The sequence below is a fragment of the Zingiber officinale genome, chromosome 10A, assembly GCF_018446385.1.
Source record: "Zingiber officinale cultivar Zhangliang chromosome 10A, Zo_v1.1, whole genome shotgun sequence".
NCBI classification, from domain to species: Eukaryota; Viridiplantae; Streptophyta; class Magnoliopsida; order Zingiberales; family Zingiberaceae; genus Zingiber; species Zingiber officinale.
Window position 1 is genome coordinate 63305413 of NC_056004.1, and position 23500 is coordinate 63328912.

A 23500-nucleotide genomic window follows, 5' to 3' on the forward strand; every position below is an offset into this window, starting at 1 on the left:
GAAACCTACGCTCTCGCATATCCACTATTGTTCTTCATTTCACTCGCCGAAGATCGTACTGACTTGAGCATCGGAAGGTCTTGCAGGGATCTTTTCCCTGGTCTTTGGTCACTAACGCCTTGTTAGATCGTCTGTGCACAGGATCTGAAGGAATTGCCCTCTCAGAGGAGGTCTTCTCTTCGTCAACGATCAAGCCATCGTCACCAGCACATCATCATCTCTTTATCTCTCAGACAGAATCAGATGAGAAGGAAGCATAGGGTTATTGGAAGAGGACACCTAGATGTTTTGTCAATGGGCAACAAGGTAACCGTATGATTAAGATAAAGAAATTATTTATGCAAAGAAGATATAAGATGGCATTCATCCATTTTGTATGATCACATAAGATAGTAGATATAGCCTAAGCACAAATGAGTGCAAAAACAAGGTAGAGTTCAACATAAGACATGGCACATAAATTATTGAAGATGTCACGGGCAAGCAATTAAATACCAAAAAACATAAGGTTTAGAGAAGTTACCAAAGAAGAAGGAATTAGTGCATGTTATAAAGCTCTCTACCATGTGAAATAATAGAGTGAAAAAATCAATATATTATCTAGGTCACCCCATCTATTATATAATTATCATAGTAAAAATATTTATAAATAACTCCCTAGGTTCCTGTTTATTAACAAATCTATCATTAGATACTCAAAAATTATTGCAAGAGAAAAGTTACTAGTTAAACTACAAGGCACACATTGCTTCCAAGTAACTTAAATAAAACCTTGCCAGAACTTCCCCTACCACTTTCCTAGTTCCTCTTGTTGGTATTGAAAAAATTTAAGGAAGCCTAACTTACCATTCTACAGAAAATTTCTGAACAACTTTCCTAATTGTTGAGAAAAGTTAAATCTTATTTTGTTGAGTAAATATAAATAGAAAAAGATCTATTATACCATTGCAATCTATCATAATGTTTCATATGTCATTAGGATAACTAGTTTGACCATTATCTTGTAATCATGACACGAATAAACCACTAGAGCCACAAGGATAAAAGCATAGATATTCAGCAACACAAGAGAACTCCATATAGATATTGTATAAACTTGTGAAAGATTCATAATTTTTTATCACATCAAAATGTGTGATGATAAATAAAGTACAAGTAGTTTTTGGTTAAGGAGTGTTACATGTGTTGGGAGTTGGGACTTGGGAGCAATTCAACAAGAATACATGGAACTGGACGACTAATTATAGAAAATAACTAAAGATTTTGTATGTCATTCCAATTATACAAGAATGGAGATTCTTACTCAAAGGATGAACAATTTATTCTTTAAAGAGCATAAACTGTGCCACCCATGTGTCAGAGATAAGTACATGGGTTTCTAAATTTAGTTTATGATACCACAATTGGTACTAGTTAATAAGCATTAAGAAATCACCTTCATAAGTTGACAAGAGAGACAAAGCTTATTATCACAGTTTGATCATGCCAATCATCCCAATAGAAACACAATCAGTTATATACTGATGCAATAGAATCACATACATATGTAGAAAAAGTATAAGGAAGTGGTGTTAAATGCTTTGGAACAAGAAATAGTGCAATAGCATTATCAGCTATATGCTTTTTCAGGAAGACATCCAGCTTTGGCCAAATTGGGAAGGATGTTTAAAAAGGAACGAGGGATAAAGGAAATAGCCACCTCTCAGCTGTGAGAAGAAAGGTTCTTGAACATGGAGTTCGAAGTCCACATTGCTAAGCATCTGCAAATGATGTCAAAATAGAACAAATTCAATTCCGATAGATAAGAGTGGTAATGATACCAAGGACAAGAAATCAAAATATGGCAGTATCATGGCTCACCTTGGTCAGTTCCGATCCCTTGTTCGAGATCAGGCTATTCCATTCATTCACTTTCAGATTTGTCTTTTCTTCTAGCGGAATGGAAGGCATAGCATTGCTCAACGATCTGATGAAATTCCCTGAGTCAATGCATCTTCGTATCACTCTCGCCAAGTGTTTGTACAAGGGATATGCCGGCACACCACTAGTCCCATCACCGTCTTGCCAAAGTAACAAATCTCGCTTTAATCAGCAGCAAAGATAAAGGTTATTTCTCAGGAATGGGAAAACTAAACACCTATATACCAAACGGATGCAGAAACGGAAGAAGGGCGGAAGGTTCAGGCTGCAGGAGGTGGGAGCAGTAGTCAGGGGAGAGTGAGAGGGAGAAGGGGAGGGTGACAATTGCCCCGGAAGCAGTAAGGGAGAGAGTGAAGCGTAGGAGCTCCTCCACCAGATCATCGGAGAGGACGACCGGTGCAACACCCGGTGACGTTGTCGAACCAGTGATCTCCGACGAAGTATCAGTTGTTATAACTGTTCTTTCCATTCCAACACTCCGCTGCACGGCCCTGGTTTACGACTCCAAGTATCGCTTTTGTTTGGCAAATCTCCAGACCACGCACCTTCCTTTCTCCCAAAAGTTCGACCCGCACTTTCGAAATTCTCCCCTTGCGTACCGGAACGGCGGAAGGTTTCCCTGCCTCTGCCCAAACTGGTAGCCACCTTTTGTCAGTCTCGACCCCAAAAATTCATCGATTGGGTAATCTCTTGACATCGCCGTGGAGTTGAGAAAAGACGGGGGTAACGATGTTTTAGGAATATTTTTTTTCTTTCTTATGACTGGTTATTTTTTAAACAGATAATTGACCACATTTCGATCTCAAACAAAAATTAATAAATTATGATGTATCACAATATTATTCTTCTATACTAATTTTAAAAAAAAATAGTATAGTATTACTACAATTCTATATTAATTTTTAAAAAATAATAATACAAAAAAAAAAAAAAAAAAACATCCTTTATTTGTAGCGATGAGGTTCCATTTTATTTTTTTTTATCAAAAAGATGTCTCATCTTATATATAATTATCCAACAACTCTCTATTACACTATTCTCATTATTATTTTTTGTTTATATTTCATGTCTAAATCATAAATCGGAGGCGTGTTGTAGCAGCTATGAATCTATAGATGCTACGTAGTTATAGTTACTACATAATTGTGACAGCTATGATTTAGTAGTTGTTACAACTGAGCTGTCACATAGTTGTAGCAGTTATGTAAGAATGTTAATTCGAGTGGGTCGGATTGAAGCGGGGATATTACAAAAAATCTCAACCTAAACCAAATCCAAACATGAACATAACTCAAAAATCCTAAACTCAAACTTGGATAACCAGACTGCCCCGAATAACCAAACTGGACTCAATTAAAAAAGACTTTTTTTTACTATTTTCCTATAACTTTTTACTTTTATTTTAGTATTTCATCATTATCGTACTAACATTTTGTATTATATACATAAAGCATCTTAATTTTTAAACTAAATTTTGCTTTAACCCACCAAAAAATAACAATTCATAAATTCAGTCACATATCAACTCAAATCCAATCTTATCCTAACACAAGCCAAAACCCCAAATCCAACCTGAACTCAAAAACCTCAACACTAACCTAATATTTTTTAGTAGACTCGAGTCAGGTTTATTTTTAATACCCCTATAACTATGAAATTATAGTTGTTATAATATAAATGTTAGGTAAATTTTGATAGATCACATAACTTTTAACTTAGGTTGGACCATATGATGCAAATAAAGAACAATTGTCAAAAGAAAGAAAAACAAATACTTAGAAAAACAAACTATCAAATAAAGAATGTGAAGTTCACACCCCAACTGAACTTTGAATATGAAGATATTTAACATCATCACATTTGTGTGCTAAATCATGAGTTTGACTCATCTAATTCGTAATTCAAATTTAAAATTTTTATTTTTTATATATAATTTTATTTATATATTTTTTTTAGGCTCGTGGGTTGATCCGCCTAACCCGCAACCCGTCTTAAGTTGGGTTGGATTGGAAATTTCCCAACCTGCCAAGATGATAAGATCAACTCGCCCCGTTAAATGGCTGACCAGTCATGGGTTGGCACGCCCCGTCATGAGTTGACCCATCTGATAGCTCTATTTACAAGGCCTATCAAGTAGTTTGCCCACACCTAGTTCGCCCCGTATATGAACGGCACACACTATTCTCTCACTGGTCTAGTGCCCATGGCCACCAGCTGCAGGCTCCACTAGAGCGACAGCAACAATCGTTTATCTTCTCTATCTTAAACCCTTTGAAATATGAAAACTTAATGCTAGCTAAAGTGAACAAATGAAGATTTATCAACTATCATCATCAATTATCATCATCACATCATTGACTGCTTGCTTATAGGTTAGATTTCTTTTAAATGCATCATCTTTGTTTTTCGTTGCAAAAAATTTCTTCTCATCTAGGTTGCTAAAGTGTTTGTTGCAAAAAAAATCCTTCTATGTAAGACTGTCTATTTTGTTTGGTTTAGTACTTCATTGCTTGTTTAAAATTTTAAACATTTTCCCTTTCTTTTTTTATTTTTTTTACTGTATAGTTGTTTGTTTCTTTATATTATGTAACTCTATTTTTTTACTGTGTAGTTGTTTGGTTCTTAAAAAGAACTAAAAGAAAGTTTACTTCTTCATTAGAATCAATAGATGGAGATGAAGTTGGACAAATTGGTTCCATGGATGAATTTGTTATTAAAAAAAGGAGGATTGAAAGGAAAATGAACAACACTAAATGAGAAGTGGGAAAAATATGAGAGGGATAAAGTTTGTCAAACTATAGCTCAATGATTTTATATTAGTGTGTATAGGATCATAAAGTCGCTAGAGGGGGGGGAGTGTATAGCGTTAGTCAAAAATTGAGAGTTAAAAACAGTTACACAACGGAATAAAGAAAAGAGGAAACAATGTTAACACAGATGGTTTTACTTGGTTCGAAGCCGTGTAACGACTCCTACTCTAAGGCCCACGATCGTCGATCGCTTTCGTTTGGCAATCACTATCAGTTTGAATAATTAATTATAAATATTGAGTACAAGAACTAAAGTTAGTTGTCATCGACAAATAGAAAAGAAATTAGAATCTCTCATTCTTCAAACTTCATAGCAACCTTTCGGTATCGTCAGAGCCTTTTCGGAGTAGCAAGTAGTTGATGTTCTGAAACTACGGGTTGAAGGCCCTTATATATGACCATTCCGAGTGCCTGGAACCCGTCTAGACACTTGGATTATTGCTGACGTAGCATTCTCTTGTCGAAACTTCATCCACGAAGTTTATCCACTTCCGAACGCCTAGACCCCTTCCGAGAGCCTAGATCATTGACGTGGATTCGGCCAGCCGTCATGCTCCAACTCAGCTTCGGGATAACTTTTTTGGTCCGGGTGCCTGGACCAACTCCGGGTGCCCAGACTGCCCAGGTGACACTAGTCTGAGCGCCCAGACTCCGAGCGCCCGGACTCCTTTTTTTCAACTTTTGAATTCTCGTAAAAAGGAGTTAGTCTAAACAAATAAATGTAGGAGGATCGGTGACCGGCTTGAAGGGGGGTTGGATAAACGGCGCCCCCAAATACTCGCTTCTTTCTACAATGTTAGTGCACAAGCGGAAATACAAAAAACAAGTAGAAAGACTAAAACTAAGAAAGGAAATGCAAACCGCTAACACGTTCGTTTACGTAGTTCGGAGATAACTTGCTCCTACTCCACGCTGTCTGTAAGGTGGACGATCCCAATCCTTCAATGGATTAGCCCCCGACAAACTCTGGCTACTCAAGCAATTCCTTGTGGGTGGAGAAATCTCACCACAACACCAACCAAGACCACTTAGACACAAGAGAACCTTGAGCACTTTGGTGACTACTAATTAGACTTTAACCAAGTCTAATTTCGTCACCTTGGCCGGCCATCCCAAGCTCCTTCTTATAGAGCTTGGAAGAAATCAGCAAGCTGATTTGCCCGTTACCAGTCGACTGGTCCTTGCATCAATCGATTGGTGCCAACCCAACAGCTCTCTACCAGTCGACTGGTCCTTGCACCAGTCGATTGGTGCCTTGTCGTTCGGGCACAAAAGCTCTCTGTGCTCACCACCAGTTGACTGGTCCCAGTACCAGTCGACTGGTACAACCCTAAACCTAGGGTTTCCCATCCCAAGTACATTTCTCTCGCACTCGGACCCTCACGACTCACTTGACTCTTCGTCGCAGCTTTGACCTTTTGCCTTCAAGCCTACTTCCTTTGGCTCTCGTCCCCCGGATGCATCTAAGCCCGCGGCTCGTCCCCAATTCCATCATTCGCGTATGCCTCGAAGTCATTTTCCTAGGCCCTTGTCCTTGCTGCCTTGTCCACAGTCCCTCGGATGCATACAAGCCCGCGGCTCACCCCCAATGTCATCCTTCACCGGCCCCAAAGCCATCAACCTGAGTCACATGTGTATCCGGCAAACCTGCACACTCACATACACATATCAAATAACAAGGGTAAACCTAACTTAAATCTTTTGCCCAAATACCAGAGCACATGGTCACACAGACCATTGGGATTGCTCCAACAATCTCCCCCTTTTTGGTGTTTGGAAATTCATTTAAGTTAGGGAAAACAAATAGCAAATAAACATGCTAATACAATAGACTTACGATGCCAAGACTACACACTTGGACTTAATCCGCCGAAACAAAATGCAACATGCATTGGAACCTATCACAAGGCTCCCCCTACACCTAAGCTCCCCAATGAGCTAGGATTTTACCACAGGGATATTTAAGAACCAATCACAAGGCTCCCTCTATGTAAAGACACTTAAGGTTTTCCTAACTAAACCTTACTTCTCTCCCTTTGCCTAACATCCAAAAAGTTCTCCAACAATATCTCAATTGTTGAAAACTTATCATCCAAACAGACCCTAAACTCATGTATTTATCTGTTGGAGTGTATACTTAAAAGTTTAGCTTTTGTACACATTTATTTTGAAATAAAGAATCACATTGGTCAAATGTTTACATTTATTTGTTAAATGTAATTGTTCAATTGATTCATATAGTAGATAACATGGAGTGTGGAGTCACACTTAGAAGATCATATTGTCGGTTCTCTATAAATTATAAACAGTTGCTCACGACTAAGATGGAAAGGAACAAACCATCAGAATAGACGTAGTGTAATTAAGTATTAGTTTATCTTGACTAATAAATTACACTGATACACTTTAAGTGTATTGAGTAGGATTATTTTGGTAAGTTCTTTTTGTACTGACTTAGTAAAAAGAACTAGACCTTAATTATTATGGAAGTGTGTGCTCTTAATCCTAATATAATAACAAGCATGTATATTTAATATTTATTTCTTTGACTTATCAAAGGGTGAGGTTTAGCTCGATAAATCAATATGCCCGATAAGTTGAGAAATAATATTACTTATAGTATGTGTTGTTGATTATAGAAGGAATCTATGTCCTAGTTATCTAGGTTGAGAATGTCCCCAAGAGGAGCTCATAAGGATTGTCATGTTAAACCCTACAAGTGGACCTAGTCTAACATGACAATAAAGTTGAGTGGTACTACTCTTGGAGCTAGATATTAATTAAATGAGTTGTCAGTAACTCACTTAATTAGTGGACATTCGTAATCTTAAACACAGGGAGACTAATACACTCATGATAAGAAGGAGCCCATAATGTAATTTGGGATTGGTGCGGTAGTGCGGTAATAACTCTCTAGTGGAATGAGTTATTATCGATGAACTTGAGTTGTGTGTTCGGGGCGAGCACGGGATACTCAAGCTCATCGGAAGGCCAAAACCAATTTCTCCTCTAGGTCCTTGTTGTAGCCTCAATAAAGCCTCAAGTACATCCAAAGAAAAGTCTATCTTGGTGTCCAAGAAGGAGTCGGTTCATTGCTTGGTGACCAAGCAATGGCCGGCCACATATTCTCTAGAAGTGGTCGACCCTTGCCTTGGGCAAGGGGGTCGACCGCAATATTTAAATTAGGAAGGTTGTTTTTGAATTTTTAAATTTCCTCAGATATTTACAATTTATAAAAAGAGAGATTTTAAAAATTTATAAAATTTTCCTAATTTAAATTAGGCCACAAGGCTTTAAAAGAGAGTTGTAAAATTTATAAAACTTTCTTTTAAAAAGAAATATTATTAGAGATGTTTTAAATTTTAAAACTTGATTTTAAATTTTAAAACTTTCCTTTTAATATCCACATTAGAAAAAAAGAGAGTTTATAAAATTTTATTAGAAGTTTTCTTCTTTTAAAATTTTATAAAAAAATTTTTTCTTTCTTTCCCTTTTAATAAGTGGTCGACCACCTTGCTTGGTGCCCAAGTAAGGGGCCGGTCAAATAATTAAACATCAACAAATAGTTTTTTAATTAATAAATCAATCTAGGATTGATTAATTAAAAGGAAAGAAAAAGAAAAAATTAAAAGGAAATAGGAATGAGTCTAATTTTTTATAAAACTCTTTCCATAATTTTCCGTTGGGAAACTAATATAAAAGGGGGGAAGGGGAGGCCTTGAAAAATATAACAATTGATATTGTGTTGTTGGAGATCATCAAGTGGTCGGCCCCTCTCCCTCTCTTCCCTTTGCTCTCTTTTGCTCTTTTGTGGTGGTGGTGGCCGAATTCTAGAGAAAGAGGAGGAGGAGAATCGTCGCCCACACGACGTCTAAAAGGAGGCGAGGGATACGGCAGAAGATCTCGAGGTTTTTAGCATACAAGAAAGAGGTATAACTAGTATTTAATTTCCGCATCATACTAGTTAATTTTTCTTTGTATAAATACCAAATACAAGAGGCATTCGATTCTTATTTTTTGAATTTAATTTCGATGTTGTGTTCTTTTTCTTTTTTCCTTGTGATTTGATTGTTCCTTTTGGTTAACCTAGAGTTATATAAGGAAATTAAATATTAACTTTCCTTAAAAGGCTTTGTCTAGTCGATGGTGGTTGCTCCCATATCCAAGAAGGCCAAGTGCCTCGCCATGCAGTACTGGAAGCTAATTTTGGAAACTAATATTTAATTGAATTTATAACCTAGGTGATTTGTATCAAACGTGTTAAGTTCCACAGGAGATCTAAATCTAAACCTAAAAGAACATATAAGTTAAACTTGGAATCAAACGTGTTAAGTTCCGCAGGAGATACAAGTTTAACTTAAAAGAACACATGGTAGCTAGGAAAGGTTCAGATCACGTACAAAATTTTTGTACAGTGGAGCCATTGGGTTTTCCGAATAGCAACCAACAATTGGTATCAGAGCTAGGGTTTTGCCTCTGTGTATTTGGTATTAGTTTAATTATGCACATGTCATACATAATTTAGGCAGGTTAATAGTAGGATGTGCTAACTTTGTGGATGTAGGATCCAACTATTATGGCTTATAGTTATTATGTGTGTGATTGGACCCTTGGACATGTCAAGGACATTTATTATGTGTGCATGATTGTATTATAAAATACAGCAGGAGCTATATTTAGTTTTATTAGGATTTTATTTTTTAATCTAGATACATGTACATTCCTTTTATGGAATATAGGATCGATGGATGTAAATTTTATTTTATGTTCGATCTAGTTTACATGTACATTCCTTCGAGGAATATAGGATCGAAAAATGTAAAATTCTATTTATGTCGCGGATCGAATCTTGCAAGGCGTGGAACCTTTTAAGGACCAGAGACGCAGTGGAACAAGGAGCAAGATGGATGCGACAAGTGGCCAAAGATGGCAGCAGCTAGGGATGACGACACACGGAGGACAACAATAGATAAAAGTCATAATAGTTAAAAATTAGTTTTTCTATTTATTACTTTTATATTGTGCTGTGTGTGAATGTTAGTGTACATGTTTAGTAGGCTAGCATCATCAAAATTCCTCACTTTAAATAACTAAGTGGGAGAGGGATTTGTTTTAGTGAATTCCACGGTCTCCATTACTGGTTTGTAAGTGATGCAAATAAACTTGCGCGTTGGCTCTGAGTGCCTTCCTCCATATCGGATGAGTTTGTTTGCGGATTACTAGACCAAACTTCCATTTCGGATGACTATAGGAAATTAATTAAGAGCGTGTGATCTTCCCCATCGGAAGAGGCACAATCTTATTAATGGACTTAGTGTCAAGTAATGGTATACACTTAGGCACGTCTAATAGTATCCTCCCCATCAGAGTCACTACTATTATTTGTGTGACCGAAGGAAACCAACTATTAATTTTATTTGTCAAAAAGTTAGGTTGACAAGATAATAAAATTAATGGGATATACCATCCTTTTACAAATGTTGAATTTGTATACGTCCACACTATCGTGGCATACAAAATTCACGGTGTTTTAAGGTGTTGGTTAATTTAAAATAGTATTGTTTGAGGAATCAATATTATTCTAAATTTAGAGTTCTGACCAAAATTTATTTTGTGATTCTTAGGATGACTTTCAACCCACTGGCTATTATTCTAAAAGAAAACAGACTTACTGGTCCCAACTATATAGATTGGAAAAGAAACCTGGACATTGTTTTAACTGCTGAGGGTTATAAGTTTGTACTGTCAGAGGAATGCCCAGAAACACCTAGCAATGATTCTACCCCAGAGGAGATTCAGTATCATAGTAAATGGGTAAAAGCTGATGAGATGGCGCAGTGTTACATCTTGGCTTCGATGTCAAATGTATTGCAACATCAGCATTAGGACTTACCAACAGCCTATGATATAATGAACAATCTCAAGGAACTCTTCGGATATCAGAATCGGGCAATGATGACAGCCACCATGACTGAGGGACTCCCATGAGGGATCATATTCTCAAGATGATGGCTTACTTAAGCGAAATACAAGTTCTTGGAGGAGAAATTGATGGGAAACCTAGGTCGACATCATCCTGCCCAGAAGTTTTGAGCATTTTGCCTGAACTATAATATGAATAAAAGGATGTATTCATTGGCGGAACTTTTGACAGAACTTTAGGTTCGTCAACATTCTCAAATTCACTATCTTTGAAAATGGTTCTACTTCTAAGCGAAGGCAAGAAGAAGAAGAAACAAAATGGCTCGAAAGAAGGTGAATAAACCTCAGGTGCGGACAAAAGTTGGAATAAAGAAGAAGGGCAAGTGCTTTAAGCATTTGGAACTGTCCTCGTAGGAAACAGAACAATAAAGGTATATCTCATACTCTAGTAGTTGAAACATGCTTATAGGTGTTATCTACCAGCACCTGGTGTGTAGATACGGGAGCCACTGATCATGTCTGCAATTCTTTGATAACTGTCTACATGGGCAATGCTACTAAGGTGGCAGCTGTTGCAGTGGGAGACGTCTACTTATCATTTGATAGGAATATGAAATTGGTTTTAAGGAATTGTCTTTATGTACCCAGTTTTAGAAAGAATTTAATTTTAGTTTCTAAACTGTATTTGGATGGATATTTAGTTTCCTTTAGTAACAATGTGGTTATAAAGAGAAATAAAGTGATTATCTGTTCTGGTGCATTGGTTGACAATTTATATACTTTAAATCCAATTTCTCCCATAAAGTAAAATATGGAAATTAATAACACATCTTCTAACTCTAATAAGAGAAAAGAACCTTCGGAAATGAACCAAACACATCTTTAGCATCTAAGGCTTGGTCATATTAACTTAAATAGGATTCAAAGGCTTGTAGCCGATGGACTCTTGGGTCCATTAGAGTTGGAAAACTTTCCAACGTGTGAATCCTGCTTGGAAGGTAAGATGACCAAGAGACCTTTTAAGGCCAAGGGGTATAGAGCCAAAGATTCGTTAGAATTGGTTCATTCTGATTTGTGTGGTCCTATGTCTATCCAGGCTAGAGGTGGCTTTGAATATTTTGTCTCTTTTATAGACGATTATTCAAGATATGGATACATTTACCTAATGCGCCGCAAGTCTGAGTGCTTTGATAAGTTCAAAGAGTACAAGGCTGATGTGGAGAAACGTCTAGGTAAAAGTATCAAGACACTACGGTCTGATCGTGGTGGCGAATACCTCTTAGGAGAGTTTAGGAATTACTTATCAGAGGCCGGGATTCAATCCCAATTGTACACCCCAACAGAATGGTGTGGCAGAACGAAGGAATATGACTCTTATGGAGATGGTTAGATCGATGATGAGTTATTCAGAATTACCAAATTCGTTTTGGGGATACGCTCTGGAAACAGCAGCGCACATTCTGAACTTAGTACCTTCTAAATCAGTATCTTCTACTCCCACAGAATTATGGAATGGGCGGAAGCCCAGTCTAAGACATATTCGGATTTGGGGTAGTCCAGCACATGTGCTGAAACAAGATGCTGATAAGTTAGAATCTCGTACAGAAGTTCGTATGTTTGTGGGGTATCCCAGAGGAACGAAAGGCGGTTTATTTTATAGTCCTAAAGACCAGAAGATAATTGTTAGCACCAACGCCCAGTTTTTAGAAGAACATTATATAATGGATCACAAGCCCAGTAGTAAAATTGTTCTAGAAGAACTTAGAGAGGACACGTCTACTTCAGTACCACAAGAAACTGCAACACGTGTCACACATGATACACAACCACAGACGGTGCCTCGTCGTAGTGGGAGGGTTGTAAAGCAGCCTACATGTTTTTGGGTGAGTCTTCGGACTTGATCCAAGGCAAACATGAACTAGATCCCCGGACATATGATGAAGCACTCCAAGATATAGATGCAGTATCTTGGCAAAAGGAAATGAATTCCGAAATAGAATCTATGTATTCTAATAAGGTCTGGGAGCTTGTAGAACCACCTGATGGTGTAAAAGCCATTGGATGCAAGTGGATCTGTAAAAGGAAAAGAGGGACAGATAGGAAAGTAGAAACCTTCAAAGCAAGGCTTGTTGTGAAGGGGTACACTTAGAAAGAGGGAATCGATTATGAGGAGACCTTTTCACCGGTAACTATGCTTAAGTCTATCTGGACACTCTTATCCATTGCCGCTCATATGGATTATGAGATTTGGCAAATGGATGTCAAAACAGCTTTCCTTAATGGAAGTCTTGAAGAAAACATCCATATGAAGCAACCAGAAGGGTTCATTGAAAAGGGAAAAGAGCATCTAGTGTGCAAGCTTAATCGGTCCATTTATGGACTGAAGCAAGCTTCAAGATCTTGGAACATCCGGTTTAATGAAGTAATCCAGTCATATGGATTTATTCAGTGTCTGGATGAGTCTTGTGTATACAAGAAGTGTAACGGAAACATGGTGGTATTTCTTGTACTATACATAGATGATATTTTGTTAATTGACAACAATGGCAAGGTATTATCGGACGTAAGGGTATGGTTGTCCAAACAATTTGATATGAAGGACTTAGGAGAATGTGCACACATCCTTGGGATCAAAGTTATAAGGGATCGCAAGAAAAGAATGTTATGCATATCCCAAGCTTTATATATAGATACAATCCTTGCTCGTTTTAGCATGCAAAACTCCAAGAAAGGTTTCTTACCTTTTAGGCATGGAGTAGCTTTATCTAAAGAGATGTCTCCAAAAACATCAAAGGAGATTGAGGACATGAAGGCTATGCTGTTGGAAGCCTTATGTATGCAATGTTGTGTACGAGACCGATATCTGTTTTGGCATGGTTAGATATCAAAGTAACCATGGACAAGGACATTGGCTGTAGTAAAGCATATATTAAAGTACCGAGAAGGACTAGAGATTATATGCTAGTTTACTGATTTACTCACATGGGTTACAGATTCGGACTTCAATCGAGATAGGGACATAAGTCTACATCGGACTATGTGTTTACTTTGGGAGGTGGAGCCATTGCATGGAGGAGTGTTAAGAAATGCGTCTCGGACTCAACCATGGAGCTGAGTAGCAGTATGGCTCAGGAACTTTCTAATGGACTTAGATGTGATTCCTGGTTTGCCCAAGATCGTCACAATTTATTGTGATAATAGTGGAGCAGTTGCAAACTCGAAGGAACCATGAGCCCATAAGGCAAGTAAGCATATAGAGCGCAAGTACCACCTGATACGAGACATCATCAAGCGAGGAGAATTTGTCGTCGCTAAGATAGCATCAGCAGATAACGGGATGAGAATCAGATGTATGGCAACAGATATGGCAGCTTAGACTTTTAGTATAAGTGGGAGATTGTTGGAGTGTATACTTAAAAGTTTAGCTTTTGTACACATTTATTTTGAAATAAAGAATCACATTGGTCAAATGTTTACATTTATTTGTTAAATGTAATTTTTCAATTGATTTATATAGTAGATAACATGGAGTGTGGAGTCACACTTAGAAGATCATGTTGTCGGTTCTCTATAAATTATAAACAGTTGCTCACGACTAAGATGGAAAGGAACAAACCATCAGAATAGACATAGTGTAATTAAGTATTAGTTTATCTTGACTAATAAATTACACTGATACACTTTAAGTGTATTGAGTAGGATCATTTAGGTAAGTTCTTTTTGTACTGACTTAGTAAAAGAACTAGACCTTAGTTATTATGGAAGTGTGTGCTCTTAATCCTAATATAATAACAAGCATGTATATTTAATATTTATTTCTTTGACTTATCAAAGGGTGAGGTTTAGCTCGATAAATCAATATGCCCGATAAGTTGAGAAATGATATTACTTATAGTGAAGGTTAAGTTAAGGTTTGTGGTGATCTAACGTGCTGAATAAGTGTTTCAGGAAAGTCCTAGCTGCGGTTAGGCAAAGGGAAAATCCTAAGGGGTGGTAACCTTAGGTCCTAGGGGGCGGTAACCTTAGGTGGAGGAAAACCCCAAGGGGCGGTAACCTTAGATCCTAGGGGGCGGTAACTCTAGGTGGAGAAAAACCCTAAGGGGCGGTAACCTTAGGTCCTAGGGGGTGGTAACCCTAGGCGGAAAGTCCAGTCGGTCTGGAGGACCGGACTGGCATCAGGTAATCTCTCCTGAGGGGAGTAGGTGAGGATGCGCTAACAGTAGGCATCGGGTCGACCTAGGGTTTCGGTTAGAAATTAATCGAGACTCGGACGATCAGGCGCGGTTATTCTTCAATGTTTTATCGATTCTAACACGTCTTGCGGTATTTGCTCGGACTAACCTTGTTTTGCGGTGAAGAACCTCTTGGAAAAAGGTGGTCCGGGCCCGACAACTTTTATCCCTGCGACGCCCGCCACGTGGAGCATCTGGTTGGTTGGCACGTCACTCCAGCGCCGGAAAGGATCCAGGCGCCACAGATGTCATATAAAAGAGGGTTGAGGTGCGGCTTCAACACAGCGATTCAACAAGCTTTCTTCTTGGTGAAACGACTCTAAAGTGTTATTCTGATCTGCGACCTAAAGCTTGATTATTATTTTGTTATCGGTATTATTTCAATTCCAGTTGTACTTATTTCCTTGTACTTATTCACGATATTATAGTTGTTGCCCACCGGAAGCGATCAAGGATCGCGGGCCTTGGAGTAGGAAGTAAATCATCTGCGTCTTCTGTGTTTGCTTTTCTTTATTCTGCTTATTACTCTATTAGTTTACGTTCGATATTTTGAAAAATGAAATAGCCACGAGCGCTATTCACCCCCCCTCTAGCGCTTTCGATCCATCAATTGGTATCAGAGCGGGGTCGCTTTGAATTAGTGCAACCACCATTCAAGCATTTTTCGTGGCTTTGTCGTTTATATAGGTTAAAAATATAACCTTACGCCTTTCGTTTTTTCCCTCTAAAACTGTTTTTCAAAAATTAATTTTCATCTTTTCACCATTGGTTGGAATTAGCGAAATATTACGTTTTCAAAAATTTGTAGTAATCTTTTTTAATATTATTTTAATAATATTTTATTATTTTTTCTCAAAATTCCTGAATTACTATTTTTTCTCTCACGCACTACTAATCTAAGACTAAGTCTTGGAACAAGTTTTATTGTGTTTATTTTGCAAGATTGTCTTTCTAATGGCCCATCAAGAAGGCTACAATACTGCTCGCCCACCGCTCTTCTCCGGAGATGATTTAGGAGATTGGAAGAGTCGGCAAGCCACTTCCGTACGAGAACTGGGACGCAAACCTCATCAAAAAGGTAGAAGCAAACGCAAAAGCAATGTATACACTTCAGTGTGGTTTAACGAATAAGGAACTGAATCACGCCGGCCCATTTTCAAGCGCTAAGGAGCTGTGGGAGAATCTGATTGAGCTACACGAAGGTATTCTTGATACGAAAATAGGTAAGCATGTTTTAATAAATAAATTATTTGAGCAGACTAATACTATTCCGGCCGAGGAAGGTGTTGCGTTATTTGCAGGAACAAGCAAGACGAAGAAAGCACTGAAGGCAACATGGTCCGAGTCATCAGATGAATCCGGGTCCGACGAAGAAGAACCGACGAGCTTCCTCGCTCTACCAGTACAAGCGAGACTGAGTCTGATCAAAGCCACGAATCTGCATTCGTTTCCGAAGGACCAAAACCCACTGTAAGTTCACTACTCGCAGAATTTCAATTAGATAACTTGCATGAATTATTACCTTACTTAGTAAAAAAGTTGGCTAAATCCAACATCCGGGTTAAGTCGCTCCAAAAGGAGGTAACGACCCTTAAGGAAGCGACTGACTCGAGCTCTTTAACTGAGTCAGTTCAAATTTGAAGTTGAAAGCTCAAATTAAAGAACTCAAGGACACGTTGGAACGGTTCACCTTGGGCTCCAAGAATCTGGATCTGATTCTTGGAAAACAGCGAGCCGTTTACAACAGAACTGGACTTGGATTTAAAACTAAAACAAAATACAGATCATATTTATCGCTAGTTAATAGAAATAATAGAAAAATTGTCCAAGCATGGGTGCCAAAATCCAACTTGGTTAATCAAGTTGGAAATGGTCTCTATTGGGTCCCCAAGGATCAAGTCTATTACCTTGATAGACCATATCGAGGCTATGATCCAGGGGGGAGCTAATAGAAAAACAATATTAAAAACATAATTCAAATTAATATTCAAAATTAAATTCAAAATTAAAAAAAAAATCAATTAAAAATTCAAAATTAAATTAAAAATTAAAAATTAAATTCAAAATTCGAAATTAGTTATTAAAATTAAAATTCAAAATTCGAAATTTATTATTAATTATTAATTATTAATTATTAAAATTCAAAATTCGAAATTAATTACTAAAATTCAAAATTAAAAATTCGAAATTAGTTACTAGAATTCAAAATTCAAAATTCGAAATTAAATTCAAAATTCGAAATTAATAACTAAAATTCAAAAATTCAAATTCGAAATTAATTATTAAAACTTAAAATTCATATTCAAATTAAAACTTAAAATTCAAATTCAAAATTCGTAATTAAAATTTAAAATTCAAACTCAAAATTTGTAATTAAAATTTAAAATTTAAATTCAAAAATTTAAAATTAATTATTAATCAAATAGTAGGAGGGTCCAGAATAGGTGGCAACTCCGAAATCTATTTACCCGACAGGGTAACCGAACTTAATCTACCCGAAATGGGTAAACAAGAGTAGATTACCTGGATGGGTAAATAAGGATAGATTAAAAAGGGTTAAATTTTAACTTGAAGCACAGTACTGGTGAAATTTTTGGATGATAGTACGTTGACTAACCGAAGCTACCGTTAAATGGATCCTAACTAGTTAGACCAAGGTTTAGTATTAAGCTCAATGGGTAGGACTATTTGGGAAACCTCGAAGGCATGGTTACTTTAATGAGTACCTTGTGACTTACCATAGCCCAGAAGTTTATCCAAAGAATGCTTACTTGTTGAACCCAAAGCTAAACCTGAATCTAATAAAAAGTTAAACCAGACCCTTAAATTCAACCATAATTCATCTCACAACAATTATAGGATTCCATGATTGAAAATTTAGATGGGTGAGATGACTAAGGAATTTTAAAAATTCAAACTGATAGTTGTTCAAAACTTTTAAAACTTCTTTTCAAAATTATTTGAAAAATCTCTTCAAAATCAGTTCAAAATTTTTAAAACTTCTTTTCAAAATTATTTGAAAAATCTCTTCAAAATCAGTTCAAAATCTTCTAATTTTTTTTTAAAAATTATTTGAAAAACCTTTTCAAAATCAGTTCAAAATCTTTAAAAATTATTTAAAATTCTTTTAAAATTATTTGAAAAATCTTTTCAAAATCATTTTAAAATTATTTTAAAACTTAATTTCAAAACTTAATCATTTCAAAATTATTTCAAAAATTATTTGAAAAATCATTTGAAATATCCTCTGAAAAATTAATTTGAAAACCCTTTTAAGAAGTTATTAAATTCTTTGAAATTCTAAACTCAATTAATTTTTAAATTTTCAAAGTAATGGTCACCTATTTGGAATTCTAACTGATATTTTCAATGTTGTAAATTAAAGTAAACTCCATCTCACACTCACTCATATGCTAAACATGCTTGTTAATCTAGAATGAGTGAGATGGAAAATTAGGAAAATAATTTTTTAACCTCTCATGCTTGAACTCCTGAACTCAAAAATTTATTAAGGCATTAATTAAGGGGGAGTGATTTTGAGTCGGTTTTAAAAATTAATTTTTCTTTAAAAAATTTTGACTTGAAAATTAAAAACTATTTTTGACATATTTATAAAATTCAAGCTATTTTTTAGCGTTAAAATTAAAATTACTTTATAACCTGACCTTTAAAACTAAGCCCTTATGTAAAACCCCTTTAAGCTAAGTACCCAATCAAATCCTCTTTAACTAAACTCAATTAAATTACACTCTAGACTTAGCTATTTGGCAAGATGTTCTCTAGAGGCAATATTAAAGTTTAAGCATGCTTGTACTTAAGGGCTCTGATACCTGACCAAAACCAAATCTTGACTCATTCTTGGACCTTAGGGCTCTGATACCTTACTAAAACAAAATTTGTAAACTATTAAACACTAAAGTTAACGCTTCTCCTTTGCCTTAAGTATCTTTGAAACTCATTTCTCTTAAGCAGTTGAAATTCAAACTTAAAACTTTTTCAAACTTAAAACTTTCAAATCTCTTCTATTTGAAAATTCTTTTTGGAATTTTGTTAGAAAATTACTTAAGTTGAAACCTTTTCGAAAATTCGTTAAGTTGAAATTCTGTTTGAAAATTCTTTAAGCTGCAATTAACTTCTTTAAGTTGAAAATTTTCCTTGAAAATTTTTTAAGCTGGAAAATTTTTGAAACCGAAAATTTCTGAAGTTGATTGAAATTTTTTTGGAAACTCCTCAAAATTCACTAAGTTAAAAAGAGTTGAATTCTTATTTAACATAGCACAAAGAATAATCTCCTCAAGCAAAATCAATGGTTTAAAGTTTTTTTAAAACTATTTTCCGTAGCAAATTTTCAAAAATGTTGCTATTAAAACCAATTCTAAGATGTTGCTTTTCTCTTAAACCTTTTTTTTTGCCTCGTACCTAAGTTTTTCAAACAAACTCTGCTAAGTTTTATCTTGAAAAGTTAAGTTTTTTTTTTCAAAACTAGCTTATTTTTTGATATATGGCAAAGGAGGAGAGTAGAGAAATTCAAAAGAGAACAATAAATCCAAAGGGGAGGTTATATTAAGGGGGAGTTTGTAATGCCATGTCTTTCTTTACATCTTACTGCATATTATTACTTAACTTTGAATTTCGATTGCCATAATCAAAAAGGGGGAGATTGTTGGTGCGGGGAGCATCCGACGATCGAACCTGAGTTTTGATAATGGCAAAGGATTCAAAGTTAAGGTTTGTGGTGATCTAACGTGCTGAATAAGTGTTTCAGGAAAGTCCTAGCTGCGGTTAGGCAAATAGAAAATCCTAAGGGGTGGTAACCTTAGGTCCTAGGGGGCGGTAACCCTAGGTGGAGGAAAACCCTAAGGGGCGGTAACCCTAGGCGGAGAAAAACCCTAAGGGGCGGTAACCTTAGGTCCTAGGGGGTGGTAACCCTAGGAGGAAAGTCCAGTCGGTCTAGAGGACCGGACTGACATCAGGTAATCTCTCCTGAGGGGAGTAGGTGAGGACGCGTTCCCCGTAGAGAGAATCACATCGGTTAAGTAAAGTTGGTAGTTAAGTAACGGTCATTCTTAGAGAATGTATTATTCAGAAGGGTGGTCGTTACATGTTCTTACTTGGAAGCTGTAGGCACAATGCTGATGTGTGTGTAGGAAGTAAGGAACTTGCTCTGATACCACTGTGTAACACCCCAACTCCCGGGTACTAAGTTGTGAGCCGGGCGCTACATTAACTACTGAAGCTACTGTGCTGTACTGTGCCCTAAACTGGGTAAAATAAAGTTTCACTAACTGACTCTGTTAAACTGACAACTGGTACACCCATGCTGTTATAAGGAAGGGTTCAAGACCTTTCCGGTTGGGGTATATGTGCTAAGGAAGATACTTGACCTCCCGTCTAAGCTAGAACTCCAAGCTAACTTCCCAACTAGCTGTTGATCCACGGCTTGGCGAACTTGTTACATGCCTGTTGGATCGGTGCGGACCGATCAGAATCGATCGGCAAGACCGATCGAGCACCTAGAGGACTGGGATGCCTTACATTCGATCTTTGGGTCGGTCGGTGGCCGATCGAGGGAATCTGATGAGCTATTGTATCCATCCGGATCGGTCGGTGGCCGATCGAGAAGAAGAATAACCTTTGGATCGGTCTGGCCGATCAGTTCGATAATAAATGAAATCGAATTTCGATTTCCGGCGATCGTGCCAAAATCACATACACAAGCTCTATATACATGAAAAACACTCTAGCATGTAAATACTAATGTTCTAAACATGATAAACTAAACAAGACATAGTTTACTAAACTATAACACCTAGTAACAAGACTAAGTCTTAAAACTAGACATGTTAAGTACTAGAACTGAAATAAAAGCGTATAGATCCCAAGGATCTTTATTCCAGACCCCTTGCACACACACATCATCGTAACATCGCCCCCAGCCTCCACTTTTCTTTTACCGGTATCTACAGTATAAGAAAAATAGCATCTGTAAGCTAAGAAGCTTAGTAAGAAACCATCTACCTCACTAAAACATGCAACAATGCGATTATGGTTTTAAATCATGCTGTTTGAAAACTGAACTGAGCATGGCAACATGGCATGGCATACAACATGTACTGAACTGATCATGACATACAAACAAGCTGAGCATAGCATACTGTATCTGAACTAAGCATAAATACTGAACTGATCATGCATATACATCTAACTGGTCATGAACTTAAATCATGAAACTTAACTGAGATAATTAACTGAAACTAAAACTAAGTTAGTGTTTCCATCACTGATTACATATTTGGAAAACTATATGTATAATAATAGATGAAAATACTAAACATCTTCTTTGAGCCACAGCATATTGCACGCATCCCTCTGAGACCGGGATTGCAAGTTCGAATCCAGCGAGGTTACTAGGTTATCTGAGCGTAGGGACGTGGGAGTCCGGCCCGGATATCTGATCCAAGTGCCACAAAAGTAAAATCTTGAATCTTGTTTTATTTTACTTTTTTCTGGTTATCTGAACCTAGAGCTAGGTTATCTTAACCTAGAGGCTACTGTGAGAGCCCACCCAATGGATATCTGATCCATATAGCTGTAATAACTGATAATAAGTTGAATAAAATGTTTCTAATACATCTTACATGCTGTTAGGACGCCTACTGGTGCATCCTTCTGAACTGGGCATTCTACCGAATGCTTGGTGTGCACTAAAAGCACACCCTAAAACTGAAAACTGTAGAACTACTGAACTAACGCCAAAACTAACAAGCGAGAGCAATTATACTGTAGGTGAGGGGTTTCTTACCTCAATCGCAAGGTTTTCTTACGATCATTTCGATGAACCGCTTACGTCCTCGCGTTCCTCTCGCGGAGAAGAACCGACTTCATGCTGGTGTTGTCGCCGGAAAGTGAACACACGATCCTAGGGAAGGAACCCTAGGTCTCCTTTGCTTTGTTTGCTGCGCCGAGAGAAAGAAACGGAAGAGGGAGAGAAAATACCAAACAAAAAAAAAATAAACCAATCCCACTTAAGTTTTCTATTTATATCGAATAGTTATTTCTCCCAAATCAAATATAAATATATTTGATTTCCTATCCTTTCAGCACGGCCCTGCTGGGTTCACTTGGTTTCCGGAACACATAATAAGTCGTAGGCTCCGATGGGTCCCGGGTTCGATTCCCGCGTAAACCATTTTGCGACTTATTTGTTTTTGCTACTTCCGGTACTCCAAAAATTATGTAAAAATATCCTAAAAATATAGAAAAATCATAGGGTATTTCTAAAATAAATTCGGGAATTTTTTCGGGCTTTACAATCCCCCATACCTTATAAAAAGTTCGTCCCCGAACTTAAAACAATTCTGGGTACTTCTGTCTCATGCTGGTCTATGTCTCCCAAGTCGCCTCTGCTGCTGTGTGATTTTGCCAGCTGACTTTGACTAATGGTACTTCCTTGTTCCGTAATTTCTTTACTGCTCGGTCTATTATCTGAATAGGCCGACTGTCATAGCTGAGATCATCACGGACCTGTACCAACTAGGGCTCAATCACCTGGGTGGCGTCTGGAATATGCTTCTTCAGCATGTAGACATGAAATACGTTGTGGACAGCTGACATCTCCTGAGGTAGCTCTAGCTCATATGCTACCTTGCCCACTCTCTTCGTGATAAGGTATGGTCCCACATATCTGGGAGCTAGCTTGCCCTTCTTCCCAAAACGCATGACTCCCTTCATGGGAGCTACTCTGAGGAAAACTGTATCTTGATGCTTCATCTGAGCTCAGCTAATGCGTCATCTTGATGCTTCTTGTAAGCATCCCAGTCAGCTCGCGTGGCAGTGGCAGGAGGAGCCTCCGGAATGGGCTGCTCCAGAACGTACAGTTTACGTTCCTGAGTGAGAACTATTCTCAGGTTCCTGTACCAGTCCAGGAAATTTGCTCCGTTGAGCTTGTTCTTCTTAAGGACAGAACGCAGGGAGAAAGAGTTCATATTCGACGTCATGGTTATCTACAACAGAAAATTTGCAGAAATAAATATCATATTCTTTTAAAATCATTTAATTAGGCCTTTAATTAAATGATGCTCCCACTGAATTCTATAATTCTTGTGGGACAAGATCCACATCATACTAACCCTTGAGTTAGCTTTGGCTAATACGCCCATGGTTTAGTATGATCGGTAGGTAACGATTACCAATTACATCTCTATGCAACTCTTGTTTATAAAATCAATATCCGCATTTATATTAAAACTCGAGTTAGCTTTGGCTAATACGCCCGAGAGTTAATATAGATGTGATTTTGACCTATCTTTTCCAACCGTTGGAAGAATGCCTATAGTTGACTCGATCTAACCGAGCAACTAGGAATACTCAATCTAATTGAGTTTGTATTCACCCATGCATTGATAGGCGGGACCAAGATTGTCCCTCCGTACCCTACCAAGATAATATGTATTGCTCTGCTTTGGCAGATTCAACAATACATGTGATCGAGGTAGTGATAGGTATCACGGCACGGTTAGGCATTAGAGTTGGTTCGATCGAGATCTAATCTAATCGAAAAGGATGCATCTTGTGCATGACTTAGATCTAATCTAATCGCAAGGGTGCATCATGTGC

The 23500-nt window shown here is 37.3% G+C and overlaps 1 protein-coding gene across 4 annotated transcripts in view; it reads right to left on the reverse strand.

Annotated features, from left to right (window-relative positions):
• The window catches only part of LOC122027823, an 84160-nt gene extending 81520 nt beyond the window's left edge, over positions 1-2640 (reverse strand). For 2 of the 4 annotated variants that reach the window (XR_006124533.1, XM_042586831.1), the window contains exons 1-3: positions 2146-2639; positions 1861-2060; positions 1700-1760 (exon numbers count right to left, since the gene is read on the reverse strand). Coding sequence is in view for 3 of the 4 variants with exons in the window: in XM_042586831.1 (XP_042442765.1) it covers positions 1700-1760; positions 1861-2060; positions 2146-2389 (505 nt within the window). In the remaining variant the exon portion in view is untranslated. Of the gene's footprint in view, positions 1-1699; positions 1761-1860; positions 2061-2145 lie in introns of all 4 variants that reach the window. The other 2 variants (XM_042586832.1, XM_042586833.1) reach the window with 1 other exon arrangement.
• Between the last annotated feature and the right edge of the window lie 20860 nt (positions 2641-23500).